This window comes from Lathamus discolor, chromosome 5, assembly GCF_037157495.1.
Source record: "Lathamus discolor isolate bLatDis1 chromosome 5, bLatDis1.hap1, whole genome shotgun sequence".
NCBI classification, from domain to species: Eukaryota; Metazoa; Chordata; class Aves; order Psittaciformes; family Psittacidae; genus Lathamus; species Lathamus discolor.
In genome coordinates this window covers 54,253,263-54,277,695 of record NC_088888.1, presented here as the reverse complement: position 1 = coordinate 54,277,695, position 24,433 = coordinate 54,253,263, and the positions used below count along the sequence as shown (strand labels likewise).

At 39.2% G+C, this 24,433-nt stretch overlaps 1 protein-coding gene across 1 annotated transcript; it reads right to left on the bottom strand.

Moving 5' to 3' along the window:
* Positions 1-9,310: 9,310 nt before the first annotated feature.
* Positions 9,311-22,765, bottom strand: KIAA0408 (KIAA0408 ortholog). Its single transcript, XM_065679116.1, has 6 exons — positions 22,692-22,765; positions 18,003-18,201; positions 15,056-15,397; positions 14,633-14,712; positions 11,921-13,295; positions 9,311-10,008 (listed from the first exon to the last, which is right to left on the bottom strand). Exons 2-6 carry the CDS (start codon positions 18,135-18,137, stop codon positions 9,835-9,837), a joined length of 2,106 nt encoding a protein of 701 aa, XP_065535188.1. The 5' UTR covers positions 18,138-18,201; positions 22,692-22,765; the 3' UTR covers positions 9,311-9,834.
* Positions 22,766-24,433: the final 1,668 nt, after the last annotated feature.

The window sequence follows — 24,433 nt, the reverse complement described above, 5'->3', positions numbered from 1 at the left end:
TAATTTCTGTTCTGATCTTCTGCTTCATTTCCTTCCTCCCACTATCCCCCAGAAAGTCAAGAGTTGCCTGCTATTTCTTTTTCTGCTTCATTTTCCTTCACTTCAAAAATGGGAATGTTAATGCTTGCTCCACAGGGCTGCAGAAAACACAGCTAGAAGATAAACATGTACCAGTGCAGTGCTTTAAGATTTAACATCTCATATTTAGTGTGCTTTCACACTGTAAGCTGCCTGTGGGGAGAAAAGTGTTCTTTCCAAGCCCAAGATTCATGACTTAGCTGGATCACAGTCATTTATTCTACCTCCAAACAAAGTGGATCAATCAGAAGTTCCTCTTGTGTGATATCATTACAGACTTCTGAAGATCAAGGACTGTCTGAAATGATGGAGGTGGATGAATGCTGTCTCCTCTTGATCCAACTGGAAGCTCAAAGCTGTCTATGCAACAAAAACTAAATTCTCTGTGTCTCTGCCAAAGAAATTCTAAAATAGCATTTCCTTATTCCTGACCTCCTGCAGCTGGCCTTTTCTGTAGTACTCAATTAGTCAACAGTGGGTAATATTTTTGTCATGAAAAACAGGTTTAGCCACAAGTGACTAAGTGTGTGCACATAGCATTTCAGAAGAAGTACAAGTGAGTCTGTGGGGGTTTTTTTACCATGTTTAGGAAAAGAAATGCCATAAGATTCACCCTTCCACAAACTTGGTATGGGTGGCAAGAAAACCCTTTTTTCATCCTGTGTTTCTTGGTCAGTAGTAAGAGCAAGGAGCTCTGGAACAAAGATGATTAGTAATGTCGTTAGTGTCCACTTGTTGAACGGAGCTGATTTCAGTTCAGCTCTGCCAGTTGTCGCTCTTTCAGGAAAGGGGGTGCAAACCTGGGAATCCAGCTATGAACATGAAGATGTCCCTCTACTGCTCCCCAGTACAAGATGAGGAGACCATTATTTTTTGCATAGACTTCTATGGCAATAAGTCATCACTGCCAAAGCCTATGCAGCAAGGCTGGTATCTGCTTCCTTGGTTTAGCAGAGATGTCACATGAAATATTGGCAGGAGATTTTGAGCTGCATGAAGTGCTTTGAGACCCATTACAGTCTCTGCACTCTGATAATACCTACACATGCACATTACATTTTAAGTTTCTCTCTGCAGTCCTTCAAATTTCAAACTCTGTAGGAGGTACCAGGACCAGCAGATTATTTTGAGATTTGCTTCTGGATTTCAGGGAGATTCAAGGAGCAATTAGACTAAACCAAAGGTCTGGATTTGATGACTCAGTTCCTCTCCAGCTTTTGATAAATTCCATTCTGACACAGTTTACATTTGACTCCCATGTGCCAAGTGAATGAACTGAATCCAATTATCTTGAATTGGAGAAATCTTCAAACTTTTTTCCTACAGCCTGTTTTTCTCCAAATCACAGGAAAATGTAGGTGGAGAAAAATATGAATATGCTCAAATTGACCCTATAAAGACAGCTGCAAACCTATAATGTTTGATCAGAATAGCATGAGAAAGGATTAGGACTACTTTAGTTGAAGTGAATTACAAATTACTTGGTCCAGCTCCCTACTCTAAATGTCTCAACATATCCTTTAACTGGGATTTTGGTTGGGATCCCAAGTCCAGTGTAACACCACTGTTTTTTCCAGTTTAGCTAAGACTGATTGTAACTTTATACAGGCCCCACTGTATGCCCGGCATGTTTCCATGCAGTGGGGTGACAGCACAAAACCAAGAAGGAAGCAGTAAAAATAATTAATCAGTGTATACATACACTTAATGTGTAGTGTGTATATAGACATAAAAGGAAAGCAGGCACTCTGAATTAGCAAGCCTTGATTTTCACAAACGTTGCAGATCACACAGATGCTGTCTCCAGTATTACATCAGCCTGGTTCTCCCAGACATATTTAAATGTATACCTCCTATGAAACACAGCAGTCTAGACCAAAAGACATATGGGCTGGCACCGAACGGCATCCTAGATAAAACAGATTATCTAACACGTAACTATTCACAGGAGGCTGTAAAAGCAGCATAGTGCTACTTAAGTCACCAGACTGCAACATTTCTGAATGTTGCAAATTACTTTCATCATCCACTTTCCACTCACTACAACAGAAACAAGTTGGTTTATTTCCCAGAGCCAAGCTTAAAGAGACAATTCAGTTCTAAAAAACCCCGGTGGGCTGACTGCAGATCACTTTGGCTGAAGATTTTTAAACAGTTTTAAATTCTTCCTGGCCCTTTGGACATCTAGCTCGGCTTTTGGCTAACTCCCAACAGAGAATAAGGAATTCTTCACTTTCTGTCAAAACTGCTGGGAAATTTTGCTACAAAATGAATTAAAATTGCATAAACCCTGCATAAAACCTGCATAGAACAAGCAAAAGCTTTCTCCACGCTACAATCGTGAAGAATTCCTGGAAAACTATTCAGCCCGAAACTGGTTGCTTTAGTGCTTGTTGCAGAAAGACTGCAAAAGGCACCTTTCCCTGACTTCTCAGAGCTGGTCCATGGAATATCATGTGTTGTGCAGGTCTGGAGACCCACAGAAATGAAGCTGGAAAGTGAAGAAAAGCTTCCAGGCAGCTATTTTTACCAGGCCTATTTCTCTTCTCCTTGGGTGGTTGACTCTTAACTTCCCAATAGGAGAGGAAAGGAAGGAGTAAAACTATAGAGAGAAGAAATGGAAAGTCAGCTTTTCTGCAGTGACAATACTGTTTAATCTTAAGCTGTCAAGGTCTCATACCCATGTACAGGGAAACCAGTACCAGTCATTTTGCAGTGCACAAACTGGAGGATTTTTCTGACTTATTTTGATTTTCTTTTCTTTCTTTTTCTTTTCTTTTTTTCTCTGCAGTACAAGAAGCAAAATCAGGATTGGAGCCGTGAGGCAGGCTAACCATATTTGGAAGGAAGAGGTGACATGCATAAGCACTTTTTTTTCTCTTTTTTTATGATAAGATTTGTTTGCATTTATTTATATGAAAATGGGCCTTCAGATACTGCTGGATCCCATTAAGTCACATGCTGTTTTTAATGTAAAGCACTGCAGTGCTGTTCTTTGGGAGCAGTCTGTTTACATACAGTAGTAGATGTAATTTTTCTCTATGTATTTCATACCTGGCTGTGGTGATCATATGCACAGCAAATGGTGTCTTACAAGAAAAAAGCTGCAATGGACACTGTGGGACTTCCTGAAGGAAAAGTTCCTAAGATATGCGTATATACACACATGCAGAGAGATGTCACAGTGTATGAGCCAGCTTGTGAACATCTTACCTCCTTTGTTTGTAAGCTACATTTCCAAGTAGACAGTTTGGTTTCAGAAGAACTCCCTGTGCAACTTCTTACCAGCAATAGCTTGGGTAGCTCAACTGCCTTCAGGTGAATTTGGAAAAAAAAAAAAAATCCCAAACTCCCAAAACAATCAGAATATCTCTGTAGAAACTGGCAAGATTCTGCAAAGAAACAAGCAGACCGTATGTACACACTTCCATCAATAATATCTTAAGCAGTTCTACATCACATCTGGTGCAAGAATAGCTGACCTGCTGGTATCTCATAAAGCAAAAGTAAAACTCGGCATGATTTTCTGTGTCGCCATGCCATCTGGCAGTGTTATGTTTGCAGAGTTCACATAAGGGTGTAATTTTGTTTAATGAAAGTCCTGTTCTAATGTGAATATGTCTCAGAAATTCTTCTAGCCACACTTCCAGAAAATCTGGGGGGCACTGGCAAAAGACTATGCAGGCACATCTGCCCCCAGCTGTTGCATACCTCCAGTTGGAAGGCCAATCAAAACCAGACTCCTTAACATTAAGATCCCTGTGACATGTTAGCAAATTAGTAGAAGTCTATGAATTAACTGAGACCAAATATTAAAGAACATCTGGCTTTATGGGGGTGACAAGTCAAGGGATATTAGCTCACCCATTAATATTAGCCAGTACAGCTTGCTTACTTGTATTACATGCCTTAGACATACCTGTGCAGTGCCTATTCTCTTCCCCTCATTCATATTGGGATCACATCTACTCCATAGTAAAGGGAAACATTATCTCATGCAATAATGCAGCATATTTGGGGCTTGCATATTAGATAATACTATTTAAAAGTGTAAGATGTATGGACCCTCCCATACTGTGTCATTTTTCAATGAATCTTGGCCATACACAGGTAAATGTCCATCACTAGTAGGAATCAAACTCTAGACCCTAAAATGGAAATGTTGTAGACTGCAGTTACTAGAGAAAAGGCATAAACAAGCAGCTCCTGGATAGGTACCAGGAAAACTGTAAGAATAAATGCTAATTGACATATTGCACTTTCTCTTTTTTCTTTTTTTTTTTCTCTTTTCATAATTTTTCTTTTATCTCAAAAGTGGCAAGGGATGAACACAGCATGGAATTGATCTTACCCAAATTCAGGAGATGCCTCATCCTAGGACAGCTTCTATTTCTCCTTTGTTCCCCAGCTGTCTCTAGAATAGGGCATCCCTCTGCAAAAGAGCATAAGACCGTAATTTTGTCACACTGTGGTGAAAACCATCCATCCCTCCAGAAAAGCCCACATTTATCTTCCAGGAATCTCCCCATTTCAGCACCATGACAGAGTGTGCCCTTCTGAAGTGCTGGAAATCCAATGTGGGTGGAGGACACAGTATGCTGTGCATTCCATGTTCATGCTGTGAGCACCATCATGCACCTCCTTGTAAAACTGTCTGCTGCCACAGAAACGATTAAAAACTGAATCTTGAGTGTTCTTCAATAACCACCATGCCATCAGATGTGGGAAGAGGAAGGACTGGTATTAATCTGACATTACTAAAATCAGGCTTTCAGTACCACTTGCTGCTATGGGCTCACTGAGTAGGAAAAGCTTATACAAATATGCTGATTGAAAAAAAGATAGTGAGTTATTGGCGGTTTCAGGTGGTATGAAGTAGGCAGCACAGAGGAGCTTCCATTAGAAGCAAAGAACTAGCCACAACCTTTACTACGAGTGTTGCATCCTCCTCTGATTCTTCTTTTCTTTCTGATTTTTATTTGCACACTTTCACTTTGATCATATTGAGGGTTTGATTTCTCTTATCACATGGAAATTCCGGTACAATTCTTTTTAGAGCAAGGCACCCTGAGGTATGAGATCCCATAGCCACACAGGAATGGATTAACCATACACATCAGAAACACATCTCTGCAGATGCAAGTACTTTGCAAAACAGAAAATGTGTGAGGGAGAGGGGTATAAGAAAACCTCTAAATAAGATTAATCTTCATTTCAAAAAACAAGAGCACATTTTGTATAATCTATGCCACTAAGAGCTAATGAAGAAAGTGCATTTTCAGTGATGCAAAACAATAGATCAAGATCTAACATATTTGTGAATGGCAACAGTAACATCAGCTTTTTTTTTTAGAATAGGCTATCCAAAAAGTATTTTGACTGTGGTACAGGTAGAAAGTCCTATGAGATGGCATGTCATAGGACACAGATACCAATAGCCATAAACCACATAAAAATATACACCCACTGGGAACTGAGGAAGGGTGGAAAGGCCAGAGGCAACAAGGGGTTTTAATTTAGTGCATTTAGAGCAAATGCACTTTGCCTTCCAGTTTAAAGGGCATGTACACAACCAAAGACACCATTACGGATTAGTCCACTAGAGAATATCAGCAGTATAATGGCTGGAGTTGTACACTACAGATTTCAAAACCAGAGAAATTCTTTTCATAGCAGCACTGCGAGAATTGTGTAAGTTCTTGCTTGCTAGAAAATTTAGACTTGGTCCAAATACAACAAAGCTCTAAGGGAAATGGCCTGCCTGCTGTGTTGCTGTAGTTCTTTGCTAAAATGCTGTTGAAGCCATCTGGATGAAAAAATCTCTATTTACAGAAATAATTTTTTATATAGAGAACAGGAGAAATAAATTGATGCTTTGAATACTCTGGGAAATTATGTTATATTGGTTGCCAATTCTTGGTTACATATAACAGCTAGCTCCCTTACAGTACGTATAATAGTGGAAGATAATTGTGTTGCTGCTGGAAAACAATCAAAGTTCATCCCTCCAGCAACACTTTAATGATACATAAGAAGTCTATCACTTACACTGGAAAGCAGAAAATGTATTTAGTGGAAAACCACTCTGAGTTTGAGGAATGATACCCAGAGGGCTTAAAGGAAATTTTTTTCTTCTACTCCCTCTGTCTTTAGAGAGGATCAGAGTCAGGCCAGCTTTCCAGCCTTCACATGGCCTATGCTGCATATGTAGATAAGGTCTAACTGACTCCTCTCTACGTGTTTCTACCATGCCACAATCCTCCCTAGAAGTGTCTCAGCAAAAGATTATGGCTCCATTTACCGGCATGAAGGAGAATGATGTTTCCTTTCAACTAAGTACCAGCCAGCTGATGCCTAGTGACATCCCCATTTCAGTGGGCAGCTGGCTGTGTGCGGGAGTTATGTATTTATTTCAGTACTAAAGCTCCTAAACATGCAGTAAAGAGAACAAGTCTAAACCTTAGACTTGTTCAGAGCACAGGTAAGAACCTATAACTGCATTAAAACTTTAGACAGCATATGGAGGAAAAACCTGTTTTAAAACAGGCTTACAAAACTCACTACTTCTGTAAGTGACACTAGGATTGACAGAGAGGTCAAGTTATACTTAGATCACATGTGGTTCTTGCATGAGAGTGTGTGCATGTGTGTCTCTTGCTTCAGCGTTTCTAAGGTAACTACATTCCCTTGTCAGAGATAACATGGGGAACCTGGAAGTCCAATGGAGCTCTTCTCCCTGTAGCAAATAAGTGCAATTAAGCCATTATTATGGTTCAGTAATCACAGTTCTGGGAACTAAAAAAAACCAACAGTGAACTAGCCCTGTTACAGGTACAGTGGAAGAAAACATTGAAACAGTACTCGTGGCAATTTTCTAACACTAGTATGTCCAACTAGGCACCTGCAGACCAAAATCACCAGTCTTGATACTTAATGGGCATCAGAACCAATATCTGTAATTAGATGGACACACAAAATCTTGACAAAATGGACTTGTCCTTGACCTATTAGTTTATTTCAAAAACCTTCTGTTCATTAAACTTACATACATCAGGGAATGTTGTAGATCTTTGATCCTTTCTCTGGTATTCAACAATGTGATATATGTCAAAGGCGATCAAAAAAACTGAAGGGAACTAAAGAAACACCCTCACTGACTAATCAAGGGAAACACTTTCATAGTTGCATACTTCAAACATAAGTGCACCACCATTTTTTAGAACAAAACTGCCTAGCTTTACCATGAAGGTAATTCAAAGAAGTTTTATAGCAGTCAACTATGACTGAAATTAAGAACCATATTGTTATACAATTCTGTCATATTACCCTTTCATCAGCCTTTGGCATTTAAAGATGCTCAGCCACTTAGGCATTTAAAAGGTCAATTTGCAAGGCATTTTGGTTTGCTGATTTCCACATTTATCTACAATCTTAAGCCATGTTCCAAATTCACTGTGAATCATTTTTAGTTTTTCTAGTCCTAAGGAAGTTAATGGAGTGCAATCTATAAATTAGGGCAAACTGGCAAATTTATAGTACTCTTGATTTTTCACTCAGGCACACAGATTTTTGCTTCTATCCAAGCTGTATAAGTTTTCTTTAAGATTTTCTTCAAGATTTTCTGTCCTTGCATCTTTTCCATTAATAACTTTGCAATAACGCCTGAGAAAAATTTGATGAATTGTTGATCTGTTCAAAGCCTTCATATATTGTTGTGGGATTTTCCCACCACTCACACCTAGAAAGGACCAGAACCTAAATCGAGAAAATTACTCTGAGCATGATTTTCCCATGCAGGCAGCCTCAGTGGCATGATGGTGGGATTTATGGCTCTAATGCCTGCTCGTTCCAATACTGGCATGCCTGAAGAGTTACCGCTGCTACCATACAGGCTATATTGCTCAGAACACATGGCCTCCTGTTTTCTCTCTCTGTAAAATCAAAGTTGTACAGAGGAAAGAAGAATAAGGCCATAAAAGGAAGGAAAAAGGTGTGGATTCTCAACATGACTGGAGTAGGACAACAGATTACTATCAGATTGAGCACAATTAATTTTCCCTATATTGCCACATATACAATTCACTAGGACAAAAGCCTACACTCTCTCTGAAATCCTTTTTACAGTCATATAAGAGGATGTGCACATTAATGGATCCTGGGATGATTTTTTAAATTCCTTTCAACACAGTATGCTTCCCCAGGAGAAGAAGAAAAGTTGCAAGACAAGATCAGGCTGATGATGAAGTGCCTCTTTACTCCTTTTAACCTAGACATGCTGTTTAAAGTTAACATCACCATTACTGCACAATGCATCCAGCAACAGCCTAGAGAAAAAAATCGAGGATGAGGGACACCGTCTTTCTGAAAAGTTCAGCAAGAGTCTGGGTAGCACCCATATTGCTTTCACAAGCCAGGGAAGGAACAAGCCAGGCTCTGTGCTCATCATTCAGACGGCCTATAATCCAAAGTCAAGTGATGGCAAAAACATAACTTCCAACTCCATGTGTCTAGGATTTCGGGCATCATTGTGATCATACCTCGATGCAATATTTCCGTACTAGGTGCAGCTTGTTGCCAGAGTGCAAGTAAACTTTGTAACTGACTGCCACGAGTCAGCCTGGGAGCAGTAAATTAGCAAGTGGCTCAGGCACTCTAGTCTAGGAGAAGAGCATAAAAGGAGTGTGGCTGCAGCACTGGGAACACTTGCCTTGTTCTCCTGCTTTGATGGAGGTAAACAAGTCCACTGCTATCTGACTTTGCCAAACCTCAAAGTATAATGCTAGAAGGAAAAATAAGTTTCACAGAATTGAGCATATACAACCCTTTTCTGCCCTTCCTTAATTGTATGTTACACTAGTTGAAACTACTGAAGTGTTTACAGTATGCTATATATATAATGGCACATTTAAAGGGATTTAAAGTTTTTAAAGGGATTGGAACTTCAGAAATGTCTCTGGTGCTGAAAAAGGCTAATGTATTACAAATTATATATTATTTTAATTCAGAAAAAATATGTTTGGATATTTTGACCTAGCATCATAAGGGTTAGGAAACCGAACGAGGATGCCATGAAGCATGACTGACATATTAGTCTAGCTAGTCTGCTTCAGATACGTATTGTGCAAGGCATTATCGCTGCAGTCAATCACAAAAATGCATATTTAGGTTTTGTACATTGAATACCACACCTGTGATCCTATGTAAAAGATATACAAAATATAAATGTCATCAGGACTGTATATTTCAAACTTTTTAAAATAAACACAAAGTATATATATGTAGGCATATAGGTTGTAATTTCAATGTCAACACTAGCACAGTTCGTCTCTTCTAAATACAGACCTGTATACTTCCTAGTCCAACACATGCACCTACAAACACATGATCATGCATACAGCTTTACGCTCTGCTGTTTGCAGAAGAGTCAGAATATACAGCACTATACATTGTTTCAACTCAAAACTGATTGGCAAACTAAGGAAGATGCTATTTAAAAGAAATTCCTTGTGAGCTATTACCAAAAAAAAAAAAAAAAAAAAGAAAACCAGGGCTATAGTTATTTTGTCTCAATAAAAACACTGAAGACCATGGTGATGGTGATCGAAGATTCAAAACGCTTTGTCCGGCATGTGGTGGGAGTCGTTCTTGGACAAGATACAACAGTGTAGAGCTGGTCGCTGTAACACATACCAAACACAGTTACCAGTTACAATGAGGCGTAGAGCTTTCACGACAGCATCCGACCCAGCTCTGTGTTCAGACTACTGAGGTCTCTGACCGAAAAGAGATAGAGCAGTTATATGTCGTTCTTCTCACAGCAGGTGGTGCTGATGGTGATCTGGATGCCCATCTGGAAGGTAAGCGTCGATTTGCTGGCCGAGCAGGCCGGGAAAAACCCTTCCCGCTTGAACACTTAGCTGGCACAGAGATCTAGAACACAAAGGCAATTCTTTGCTTTAACAAGTTATGGCTTTTGTGGAATGCAGCGGGAATGTAGGAAGATATTTGGGGTGACCTCAGAACAGGTGGTCTGAAGCTATTAAAAGGAGCACAGTAATGTGCAGAATGCAAAAGAACAGCTATATCTATGTATAGGGATTCTCACATCGTCTGCGGTTTAAAATGTATGGAGACAAGTGTCAGACACAAGGAAAGGTATAAAATGTGAATGCAAGCCAAAACTGACATTCACTTCTCATTTCTTTACATTTTTTTGAAGTTTTTTTTTATCAATAAAAACTGTACACTGTTCTAAATGTAGAAGTCAGAATACCATCATACATTACCAGAGTATGTTCTACATACTTTTCAGGTATTTTTTTGTAGCTGCCATTTCAGCAGTCACATCTTGCTAAGAACTCTGTTTCCATTAGTGCAATATGAAGCCGTTTACACCTGGTAACTAATTCATAATGTTCAAGTATTAATGCAGTGTCATGCCTACATGCAGAGCCTTATATACACAGGGAAACCAACAGCTTTTGATCGCAGCTACAGTGATGCAAATTGGAAATAATGAAAATAAACCAAATGCCTCATGCTGTGTGTAGTTCTTTGTATCTTTGTGACAGGAATTCTGCTGGACCCAAAATGGTATCCCCTAATCAGGCAATATTCTACACTTAGTTTGTACAAATAGAAATGACAACATAAATTGTGAGCCTATGGAGAATAAAATCCAATTGGTTCAGTACAGTTATTCTGGGCTTATATCAATGTAAATTCAGTCATTATGTAGTCATTATTTCTTCCCTGCATTTCATTGACGAAAATTTGTTTTCCTGTCAAAAGTTCACTGGATAAAAAAGAGACGCTTCATGGTTTATTTCTTTCTGTGCTGTAGTAAAGATCTGCTAAGCAAGATGCTGCATCACTGCAAGGCGGTCAGAAAGACAGACAGAAGAAAATCTGCATGGTAAGATTCTCAGCTGTTTAAAATCCACATAGCTCCAGTGAAGTCTGTGAATTTGTGACAGTTTAAAGCGTATCAGCTGACAGTCTGAACCCATATAGGTTTCTCAGCTCAAAACACATTTGATTTCTCTTTTCTGAGATGCTAAGGGACATATCTCTGTGTTTATTGGCCAAGGAGCATTTCAGGAAAAATTTCTTTCTTTGTGGCCTTTTACAGAACCTGCAATTTACATTGTATGTTCAAAATCATCTGTTTCTATTTCCATTTAAGAAAGAATGTTGGCAAAGGCAGTATTTCTAAGCTTTTGCAAATAAAATTCAGCCAAATATAAATTAATTAGTCATGCCATACTCTCCTGTTTCTGTGAGCCTATGCATGAATATATAGGAGAACTCTGGAACTGAGATTAAGTAAGAGGTCGTTTTATTACTAGAAACTTTATGGAACTACAGTACCCTTTTTCATAGGCAGTTCCAAGGAAATCTTGAACCAAGAAGCACCCTGGATGCTGAAGAATGCTATCTAAGCCATCTAGGATTTTGATATGGCCAAGTGTGCTTAAGCCTTTTGGGAAGGCTTATGAAATAACTTGTCAGCTAAAGGAAGGAGGGAGAGAGTTAAAAACCTGACTGCAGCTCTCACTAGTTCAATCCTTAAATAACTGCACTGCAGTTAAAATCCTGCTTTACACAATGGGCGCAGAGATCAGAATCTGGCACACATCTTCACTGATCATTCTTTCAAGCTTCTGTCCTCCCACAATTCTATTATCTTCAGAGGAAATACTTCTGATTCACCCAGATCCTGGCCTAAGCTGTCTATTTTTACCTAATTATTTACAATATCTTGTTACCCTGCCTCACTTTAGAATCTAAAGTTTGGTATGAAACTGAACTATTTTGTTCTTGCAATTTTTGTAAACCTTACCTCTCGTAACTTCTGCCTCTCTCTTCCTTGCTTGACTTGCTGCCCAATATGCCTGGCTGAATTCCTTGGAAATTCTTGCTTTCCTTGCTCAGTCTGGAGCATTTCTAAATACTGACTCAATGAATCACAATCCCCACCGGTGAATTCAGAATTTGCCCGTGTCCACTGCTCTTTGCAGCATTTTGCACTACATGGAGAAGTCACTGTTAATTTTTCATAGTTTTTCAAAAGCTTTTCAACAACTCCATAGTTTGACCTTGAGTCAGCTGAACGCGGGCGACCGGATAAATTACTTGGTCTCCAGTCATGCTCGTGAAGCATGTGCCTATAACCACCAGTATTTGGAAGTCCATTCATTTGCTTTTGTTGCCCTGCCGTTCTGACAGCTTTGCTAGGGTTGCCAGTCTCTTGCTCCTTTGCTGCAGAGAATTTGGGATTTGGAACACAAGATGTATTTAGAGTTTCTGTCCTGCTAACAGCAGAGTCACGCAGTGGGCTGCAGGGTTTGTGATCTTCTGATGCTGCTTGAGGCACCTGGTTTGCTTGCAAAGCATTGTTACATTTATCCGTGTGAAATACAGTCCGGTTAAACTCATCAATCTTTGCTGCTAAAGTTTCATTTCTTTGGGTCTTTCCTGAAGTATACTTAGAGTCTTCCAAAAGATCATTGTGCAGGGTACCAGGGGCATAAAAGCCATTACTGTAATAAGGGCTGCTGTGAGACCTGGGATTTTGTTTCTGGTGCATCTTGTTGCTTTGGGCCATATTTCCATCTGAACAACTCTTTTGGGCTGACAGTGGGGAAGGTTCACTTCTATTGTCTTTTCCAAGTTTGCCCACATCATATGCCCATGTGTTGTGGCAGAAACTTGTTGGCACATTGCACTCATTTTTGGTTACAGGTATTGCAGCAGTTGCTATCACGGGACCTTTCACAGCCTGCCCTTCACTTGCAAAGGCTGCTGCAGTTTCATTCTGATTTATAGGTGAAGGATTCACCAGTTTTCCTCCACTCCTACAGTCCTGAGTCTTGCAATTGCTTTTGATGCCTGTATCTCTTATTGACGCTTCAGATAGCTGTACAACTGCAGAAAGTGAGTTTGTTAGGTGCCGAGAAGTACTCCGTGGAGGAACTGGTGGAGCTTCTTTCTTTTGCCAAGATCTGAAGTCTGTTTCTTTATCACCAGTAAGACCACCATAAGACAAATCCTTCAAAGTCTTCTTGGAGCTCATCAGATTCTTCCTATTATTATGTTCCTCTGTTTCGAAAGCAACTGAAGTTTGTGATTCATTGCTGGACACATGGTTCATCTCAGGCAGAATAACTGTGCTTTGGGTTTCCTCAAATTCCCCCAGGAAAGGAAGTGACTTCATTCTGGAAATAAAAGGAGAGGTGTTTTAGGGATGAGCAATAAGGTTATTCTCCAGGGGACCTCAGCATGGACTCATTCTCCCTATGAGCAACTGGTTTAACACTGGCTGCTTAAAAAGATCTGGGAGCAGTTTTACTGCAGCTGATACACCCAGCATCGTATTTGAAACATACATGAAGAATTTAAAGAAAGCTCAACAAAAGGAATCTTGTATTCCTTTCTCTTAATTTTTTTTTCTGAACCTTTATAGGTGATTGCTTGTTTTCTTACCTATCCTACAGTAGGAACAGTGGAATCTTGTGAGTTCTAATGACTCCAGTGAGAGTCTACCTGACTATGAACTGAATAAAGAAAGCTCTGGAGCACAGTGCATCCTTTGTATAGGTTTCCTAACATTATACATGACAGTACAAATGTGTCTTTTGAGATCTGTCCAAAAATCACCTTTTTCTAGCCAGGATTTAGAAACTATGCATCAGATATGAATTTATTAGCTTTAAAGATAGAAACACTAACCCAGCTACAATACTAAGTTAGTGACAGACAGACAACTAGTTGCATGGGGGGGTATAAGAAGCCCCTCTGCTCTTTGGGAACATCTGAGAAGAGCCTGTCATGATGCAGACTTCCATGGGGTCTCAGCATAGCTGAGACACAGCCTTTCTTAATCTCTTTCATGGTGTGCACCCTGTCACACCATGCGTTCAGTTTTACCTTCTGAGAATTTCTGAACAACTCAAGAGGAAGACTGGTGTTTAGCTTGCTAAAGGGAGATTATGAACTTTGAATTTTTAACAGATGAAAGAACATTCATTTGTCATACTTTTCAGGGCCTGGCTTACCATCTTTCCATTAGAACAAATGTATGGTTGTTCTTTTTCTTGCCTTCTTTACACTCTTGGATTGTCAGTTCCTGCCATATCACCCACACTTAAGGCTAGATACAAGTTTAATGTAAGAAACCTCCCAGCCTAACCAACCCATACAGTGTTGTATAGAACAGCATGGAAATGGACCAGGGCAGACAGAAGTATGTGTTCACTTTCCCAATCCTCTATATAGCCATCAGAAACAAGTACAATTTAATATTGTATAAATAATAATTTCATTTTGTAGGTTCTACAGACACACTCCACTTTGCTACTAAAATGTGCTAGTAAAATGTATCATATTTCAGTTTATTTCATTTGAATATTTTTACTGAGCACTGAAACACTAGGAGTATAGGAACTGCCCAACTCCTAGTAAACTCAACAGCAACCACTCCTTCAAAGGGAACAGAAGCACAGTCTCGTTTTTCATTTGCTTCCTCTAATTTAGGGTCCAAATATGTTTGTACCTTCTGTGGTTCGACTTCTTTCGGATTTCCTCTTGATAGCTGCATAATTCTTCACTGACTCTGGCAAGTTCTTTGAGAGCCTTCATAAATATAAAAACAGTCCTTTAATATAAGCCTTTAAAATGGTATCTCCAGAATTATTTTGAAACTTGTGGTCACTTGCACTTAAGACTCACAGCAGAGGAAAGCAGCACAAAGAAAGATACAAAAATGACCCCAGGGTATAAATGGAGGTAAAGAGCATGCTGTTAATACATTTAAACAGTGAGAAACACTGATCAATAGCAAACCAAGGAGGAAGTAGAGACTGCTTTGGTGGAAAGCTTAAATCAGAGAGATCAGTTCTTTAGGCTACCCTGGCAGGCAAAAACTTGCAGTATTTTCCTCACCCTTGTAAACAAGACATGCCCATACTTTACTTACTACATTAAGATCACCAATATAATTCTTGGCATTTTTCTTGGAAGTTTTGATGCTGAGGCTGTCTTCAGGTTTGTGACAATTCTCAAAGGCCAGATTGTCCATTAACAGCGTACTGTTTCTGCTCTTGGCTCTGGTTTCTTTACATTCGTGTCCTGTTTTACTGAGCAAACTTCCTTTTTCCATCCTGTCATTTGCAACTTCGTGTTGACAATTCAGCTCCACTGTGCCACTCTCTTCCAAAGTAGGGGAATGCAAGGACAGCTGCAGCATCTTGCTCTGAATCGTATTATTATCATGGACGTTCATATTGCTTTCCCTTCTAAGTTTTACTTCCTGGTAAAGCTGAAAAAACAATAGAACCTTCTATTAAATCATGGTACTGTGATGAACTTCATGGTAAAATAATATATTCACATTCTGTTTTGAATGATGCTTCACTCAGTAGAAGAATACCAAGTAGAAAGATTTGTACATGTGTTAGTAAAAATTGACTTAATGATGCTATAACAGTGCACTATGTGGTGGACAGTGCACTATGTGATGGACACATCCCTGATCTGATCGATGGGGAATATGAGGGAGAGAGAGGGCTCTGGCTATGTTACCAGCTGGAAAATTATGTTAGTCAAAGGAGGGGATGTGAATTCTCATTACATACAGTGTCATCTGCACTAACGCAGACTCTGCTAGTTCTCAGGCAAGTGTAATCCTCCCCTATGACTCAAGATATAAATCAGTACTGCAGAATGGTATTATCTAGCAACGTGCTATCACCTTCTTATCTTCTTTCATGCTAGCCGCTGAGATGCAGTGGCATCATTAGTAAATGAAAAGGTGTTAATTCCTGTCACCCAGCAATTTCAAACTCGGGAACTGTGATAAATTACAAATTAGAAAAAATAGCAACATCATAAAAACCCCTTCTGCTTACAGTATCATTTCCAGTGCCAAGAATCCCACGGCTCTTTATAAACATTCATTCTTAACTTGCTTTTGTGAAGACAGCACAGAGCAGGCACCTCTGAACAGCCATCTGCCTGCTCTCTCACAGTGCACAAGGCCGTCACAACAGCTTTTGGATGGACAGTGAAGAATAACAACAGGAAGAACATGCGGCCATTTCATGAGTAGTGCTGTGGATTAGAAGTATTCTCACGTTCAGAGAGCTGACACTTGACCTCATCCTGGGCTTTCAGATTTCAGTCCCAAGCCCAGCTGCTCATGGAACCTGAGGGCTGAATTTTGTCATTTCCAAGGAATGAAGGCCTCATATGGATTCAGCATAGCAGTAAGAAGGAAGGATACCACATCATAACAATATCATCTTGTAAACCACATAAGTCTTCCTGGAGTAATCCAGGAATTAAGTTAGGTTTTGGGGGGCTAGATAAAACTACCAAATAAAAACACAAGATGAAAAGGTAGCATAAGTTTTACTGAGGAAATGCTTCTGCAGATGATGGCATTTAAAAGGTGTCTCCCCTTTTCTCCAGCCATGTGGCTTTTGGTGAAGAAACATCAGGCAACTAAAATCAAGAGCTATAGCCACAATTTAGAAGGTGATCTCAGGATACCAATAACCTTGGGGAACCATCTGCAGTTTTGTCTGGTCCTGTAGCACCCAGTGATTTGCTTCATTCTCTTCTGCTTAGCCGAAATCCATTCTTCATCTCTTTTTCTGTCTCTGTCATGCTTTCTTAATCCATATACTAATAAAAATCATTGAAAAAACATGGTCTTTGCTGCCATTTTCAGTACTGCTAATAGCCAAAATACCTTTTCACAACACATTACTGTCATTCCACAGCAGCTCATATGCCTAACCAACTGAAATTCGACTACACATGCAGATCGCATCACTAACTTTTGAAGGACTCTCACCTCAGCAGTGAAATTAGGTAAGACTGCATAGAAATGTCCTAACACAAAACAAAATATGGCAAAGACTATCATACCAAAGTCTGCAAGATCTGCAGGTAAAATATAAGACAGCTGATATTACGGAGCTATGCTGCAGGCTAGTTTAATGGGCAGTGTATGGGTGCAATGCATTTGGCTCTGATAATTTTTCTTCTCATACTTTCATGTGAGCAATCTCTGCCATACATTCCTGTGTTGCTCAGCCACAGGATGGTGTTGGCAGAGAGCAAGCAAAACTAATCCATGTGTATATTACAATGAAAAATGTGGAAAGCTTAGTGGTGAAAAAACTTGCTTCTATATGCTGCCAAGACAGCTTCAATTTATGCATTACAGAATGCCAGACGGTTCTGCCACAGGGACAATTTGGGAATAAAAAAGTAATAAATAATCACAGTAACTATATCTGGAAGGACATGCATTACAAATGGCAAGGAGTGAGTGTTAGCACCCATCAACACACATGGTGTCAGGACTTTCATGGTATTTACTGTAACTGTTTTCTCTACTGAAAGGTGTCTATAAATGGAGCAGGTTCTAGCCAGAATGATTCTGCATCATGCAGCATTTAATGTATGATCTTCTTTTTAGTATCACCATTTACTCCAGCAGACCTGTGATATCTAAACCATTTTTGCCAGAGAATTATGACACCTAGAGTTTTTGCTACTAAATATGCATTTTCCTAAACACCATATATGCAGTTGTTCAGTGTGTACTTGAAAAAAAGCATGTACGATACGAGCAGCGTGGCTCGTGCCCAGAGAACTGGCAGCAGTAGATACAGCCAACAACATCATAGCAGACTTCACACAAAGCAACATTTAATCTCCTGCTTCATATTTATGATTATTAAATGAGCAATTGCAAATACTGCTTAACACCTGGCTTTGTGTCTTACCATCAGCTCTTAGAAACCTCCAGTGACAAATAACAAATAGGATATAAAAAAAAATAAATTGAAGCATCCCCCAATCACTTCACCCCAAGCAAAAATGTTACTGTTCAGAGTTTTGTTTTAAAGTACCTCTTCTATTTTCTTCTGCATAACCTTCCACTGACATTCCCATTCTTTCCTTTCATTGTCAAATCTCTCCAGCAATTCCATCTTCTCTTTATTCCAGTTCCTCTCAGTATTCTCCAGTTGTTTACTCAGGTCCATGGTTACAGTCCGTTTAACAGCAAGAAGATAGCTCTGCTTTTTCTCTTTCTTCCCTGAATGTTTCCTGGAAGTTTATCAGAATAAACCTTACTTGTGTTTGATTCTAACTTTCAGGGAAAAAAAGAATCAAGCAAACCCCCTCAAATTATCAACTGAAATGTGCTTGCAGGGGACAGCATCATACAACTGCATGATATATATCTGGAGTGCGACTAGAATACGGACAAACCAAGTGTTATAGAATACAAACACAAGGGCAGAGAGGCCCCATCTGGAATGGGGAGAAGGGATCCACATGCAGTACAACAGAATTCAGCAACATCAGCTACAGCGAGCTCTGTATGGTAGCCACTTTGCATTACTTTTCACTTTAAACCTGTTTTTGGCGAAATTCAAGTCTGCGTGATACTGAATGGCACTTCAGGACCTTGGGATCCTGCAACATCTGCCCTTGAGGGTCAAAGCTATTTTTATGTTTGCTCAAGAGACAACTGCAAGTGTAAAGGGATCATGTTTGCTCAGGCACCCCTTTCACACATGCACGTAGCTCAACAAAGACTGTGACATTCTTTTGGCAATTGAAGACTGTAAACTTGATACATGCAGATTCTTGTGGCTACATGAACGCTTTAGAATAGATGAAGGAAAACAGGACAGGAAAGCTAATAACAGGTAATAAACACATAGAGTATAAAGCATCATTCTACTACATGAAAGACTATAGGTCACTATAAAAAGTTCATATATTTTGGATTTACAAATCTAAACCTAAATATGCTAGTTCTAGCACCAGTACAGGAAAAACAAGAAAATATTCTCAAGTCTAGTTCAAAAGCTTGCTCAGAATATTTAACTAATTAGCCCTTCTTCTTCAGAAGTCTTTAGTACCTGTGGATGAAAAATTACCAGTTGAACCACTAAATATGTATATTTTATGGGAAATATTTTAGATGTGCTTATCTGGCTTTGAAGCAAAACAGTTACAGATTTTATAGGCCTGGTGCTCCTCTTTCTTTCTTAGGCTTTACAGCAAGAACTCCACCAGCACATTTACTATGCCAGCAAGGCCAAAATAACACTCATTTATTCACGATGGCTCCTATGGCACAATGGCTGGTATACACATAATGATACTCGAGTTTGTTGACTTTGGCTCTCAAGTATATGGGCAGGCAAATGAATTATCAGAGAATTAACCAGGAGTAAACCTTCCTGGAATTTGTTCATTTCCCTGACTGATGGTCTGTGATAGCCAGCCCACAGGAACGGCCCATTTTATCATTCATATTTTCTTTGATTTAGTAAAAATTAATTCTTGAGCTTCACGTGAATTTCTTCCCCATCCTGTATTTTATTGGATAAGTCTCGTTGATTCAGCTGTGGCTACTGTGTAATCTGCTTACCAGTGTCTGCATTATTTCAGCTGACTGGGCAGCTGATGCCAAACTTGAAGTCAGCTTCTTTCATAACAAGTAAGCAGAAGAGCTCAGCTAAAGCCCAGTGGGTCACTTAGGTCTTTGGGTCATAAGAAGTCCTGCTAAAGGACCTCCCAACTGACAACCATCATGGGCCCAATCCTAATTCTGGGTTCGCAAAACTGGTTGCCCCAAGCAATTTTGGATGGAGGACTTACAGAACAAGCTGACTATTCTTCTAACATCTTTGTCATCCTGCTTCACGATGGTGATGACCATATCAGCATATAACATGGTCCTGGAGTTTACTCTTTCAAAATCTGACTCACACCTGCCCTGGAGGTCTGAAATGGAAATCTGTCCCTCAACTATCTACAAGCAGATTTCAGACCCTTTTTCCACCTGCCTGAGAACATACAGGACAGCTTTATAAAAACATAACCCCCCTTGAAACTAAGAGCAGCATTCCCATCACAAAAGGATTCAAGCACTGGTTTGCTCACGGCTTCTTAGGGAAAGCAGCTAGGCTACAAAGACTGCATCTCTCCAGTCCAACATTTCAGCTTTGTGCCAGACTTTCATAAAGTGCTGATGAAAAACAACTTACAAAAAAAATTCCATTGCACTTGCGACCTATGCAATCTAAACATCTATTGCTAATGAACTTTTAAACCGTTTCGGTATTTTCTCTCTGTGCTTTTTTTTTTTAGATGGCAATATTTGGTACAGACATTTGCCCCTTTTTTCTCTACATTTACGTCTCTATAACCTTTCAAGATATCTCTAAGAAACAAACAAAAGTCAACTCTCTGCTCCACTAGAATCCTTCAAATGTGTGTCGGAAAGAAATAAAAAACTTAACAAATGCCGTAAAGTCATGAACAAGACAGGCAGACACAATCTGTCAACAACTTTCACAAATGGTGATTTTGCTAGTGCACTATTAGTAACAATGACCATGCTTCAATCAGCAACATACTACTAGAAAGTCAATACTATATAGCATATTTTTTTACACATATAAAAATACATATATATGTATGTATTCCTTTCAAACATGCATATATCATTGAAAAGGCCCCTAGTGGTTTCTTAGTGCTGGGAACAACTATTGCTATGTTTACACTCATCTTAATAAATTCCAAGTTGCTTCATATGGGAATCTGATTATAAAAACAGATTGGAGACCATTAGAGTAAAATCAAGTCTTGGAAGAGGCTAGTTACAAAAATTACAGATAGTCACTTGTAGCTCTAAGATCCAGAAAAAGCTTGTGTTGCTTCTTTTGCTTCTCCAATTTCCTCTTGACATAAATTCTGAGAAGAAAACTCATGTTATTGATGTTAGCAGCTGGATGACTATACAATTTTGCTGCTGTTGTAAAGTGGATGAGTTCCTCAGAGTGTTTTAGCTCTTATTTCTATGACTTGTTTACCCTTTTTTTATTTGGTAGGGTTTTTTTTTTTTTGTTGGTTTTTTGTTTGTTTGTTTGTTTGTTTGTTGGTGTGTTTTGTTGTTTTTGATGGGAGGCTTTGGGGGGAGGATTTTTGTTTGCTTTTTTTCCCTACTAGTAATAAAATCCAATTTGTCATCCTGATAGTATACCCTCTGCCTGTATAGTGCATCAAGATGTCCCCATGTGTATTTCACATGGGTTAAGCAATCCAAAGAGATCCCCACGTTATAATTTGCTGTGTAGATCAGAACAGTACTGTGCTCTTGCAGTACTGGCACTTTCTGCATGTCCTAGACAAGGTCAGAAGCTCATTACAGCAATCAGGTTCAAGCAAATAATCAATTTTGTCTACATCAGCTGCATTTTCCCTCAACATTTCCTTTAGCTCCTCCTTCTGTCAAGCAAAAAATGTTTTAATCAACTATTTGATGTTAGTGTTATTATTCCCCCATGTCCTTCCCATGCCTTTCCTATGAACATATTAAAAATGCAAAATAGTTTGCAACCAACCTCTACTAACTTCTGAAAATAATCCGCAGTGACATGAGCTGAAATGTTACTTTTCAACAGAGATTAATTAGACTGGATGAGTACAACCATTCAGATACACGAATATTCCCTTGATTTTACAGGGAAAAAAAGCTATTAAATTATATTTCTAATAAAGTGCTGTGGTTTAGATGACTGAGGAAATAATATATTTATGTATTTGTTCAATTATGAAAGTGTGCCATGTGTCACAATATTGTGGACTTTATACATTAAAAGAAGAGTGAGAAAGTGAAAGAGTGAGAGAAAGGGAGAAAAGGAGAAAGAAAGATAAAAAGAGAAAGAAAGAAAGAGATGAGGAGAGAAAGGGAGAAAAGGAGAAAGAAAGATAGAGAAAGAAAGAGATGAAGACAGAAAGAGAGAAAGAGAACACAAAGGGAAAAAGAGGGAGAGAGAGAAAGAGAGAAAGAGAGAAAGAGAGAAAGAGAGAAAGAAAGAAAGAAAGAAAGAAAGAAAGAAAGAAAGAAAGAAAGAAAGAAAGAAAGAAAGAAAGAAAGAAAGAAAGAAAGAAAGAAAGAAAGAAAGAAAGAAAGAAAGAAGAAAGAAAGAAGAAAGAAAGAAAGAAGAAAGAAAGAGAAAGAAAGAAAGAGAAAGAAAGAAAGAGAGAGAAAGAAAGAAAGAGAAAGAAAGAAAGAGAGAGAAAGCGAAAGAAAGAAAGAAAGAAAGAAAGAAAGAAAGAAAGAAAGAAAGAAAGAAAGAAAGAAAGAAAGAAAGAAGAGAAAGAAAGAAAAAGAAAGAAAGAAAGAAAGAAAGAGAGAAAGAAAGAAAGAAAAAGAAAAGAAAGAAAGAAAGAAAGAAAGAAAAAAAAATAAAAGCAATGGAGGGAGGGAAGAAAAAGAGAAAAAGGGGAGGGTGGGAAAGAAAGAGAAATAATGAAAGAAAGATTTGAGTGCTCACAATGCTACCTGTCATCCCTGTTCTGCTGATATATCTGTGCCTGCTCTGAAGAAACTACTGTACTAATGAAGAGTCTTTCTCTAAGAATAAAGACTGTATATAACATACATGAGCACCACGTTACATACAAATAACATTAGAGAGATGTTTAAATAACTGTTTTCCACATGAGTAATTTGCTTTCTTTTTTAATCTTAGCTGTTCAAACCACTGATTTAAAATAAACTGTAACCATACCTTTAATGGAATATGAAATCCTTTAGAAGTCTTTCAGTCCATTTCTAAACAGCAGTGAGAGCAATGGAAATGCATAGCTAGCTGGGATCCAGTTCTGCAAATCTTGATCTTTAAAAGAAATGAGAAAGCTGAGCAAGACACAACCTTCCAACCGGGGCAGCATTTGCAACTCTCTTTGAATAAGTCCGCAACTTTTGCAAACTGAAAAACAGTTCCGTTCAGCATCATCCCAGCAGCTGGCTTCCACGTGACGTCAGTGCACGGAGGATGGTTTTAAAGCCATCTCTTCCAACCCCCAGCTCTGTAACTTAATATCTCCTCATATTTTGTGTAAACAACTCCAAGTCCAGGACATTTTTAGGTTTTACAGTGCAGTCCAGTCTTTAAAGCCTGCCAAAGCAGCCAGTGTTAGTATTAAAGTTGTGACAATAGGCAATTTCAGGTTTCTTTTACTAGCGTCCATGTTGTAAAGGAAGATTCCTTCCTGCCTTCCAGACCCGGTTTTCAGGGTTATATCTTTTATTATGATAATTTTGAGCTTTGCAACTTGATCCTCAAAAACTGCTTTGTAAAGGGACTTTGTTTAAAGCAGCAGTTTTGTCGGTTAACAGCTAACTTAAAGAGCTAAAAGCAAGCCACTCCCCTAAAATCTTTTAATGTCTTTAACTATGCTATCATGTATGAAGTGCAGAATTATTGAGCATTGTATAATCCTACTGTCTTGCATTCTGGGAATGGTGATTACGGTTTCTTTGGGATGTACCCAAATATTTCTGCTACTTTATAAGCTTTCTGCATCAGATTCTCTGGTCTGTTAAGATACTTTGTGTCAGCAAAGTGCTTGAAATTGGATGAAGAATCTCCCTTGCACAGGGAAACTCATCCCTAGCACAAGGCTAGCAAGGAAGGTCCAAAACCACATCAGTCTGGATTTAAAGCACTAGGAATGCCCAATGCAAGTGGCAGCATGGGAAGAGCGGAAGGAGTATATATGACAAAAATGATCCAGCAAGTAAAGCTATGGGAGACCTTGAAGCCAGTGTAGCGAAATTCAGCTGCTCTCCCTGCTGAGCTGTAGGCACAAGGCGAGCAGCATGCTCCTTGCGTCTCTGCCCACCACAGTAACTCTCCTGTTGCACTACATGTTAAATTGCTTTCATTTGGCACACAGAGAGACCCCCAGGCAGCAGCTTCACATATATGACTGCCCTGCTGGATACTTGTGCTTGGATGTGGCTGCGCACAGTGACTGAGACCACTATAGTCGGAAAACTCACATTTCAGGGAACATTTTGTCCCCACATGTACCTGGAGAAGGGCCACAAAGTACTTGACTCATGCATCATAAAATTCTGGATAAATTCTGCTACCAGATGGGTGCCTTTGAATGCAGGAGTAACATTTTTTTTGCAGGCAAAGCAGCTGATGACAAGAGAATCAGTGAGAAGGACACGATATGAGGATTCACACATCCTTTGCCTAGTCAGCACTCTCCCCCTTAGAACAGTAATGCTTTTCTGTGATAAAATCTATGCACTGCATGAAGATTTTAGCTATGGGTACATTTTATAGTAAATACCAAAGCAGGTTTCAGGGAAAACACTTTTTTTCTCCTTATATGGTCTAGCTATAAGTCTCAGTGAATACATTACTGGGGTGCTTATTCTGCTCCCATGTAACATAAATAATGGGACTTGGGCTATTTGTGAAAATTTCAAAGGTGATCTATAAACTGAACAAAG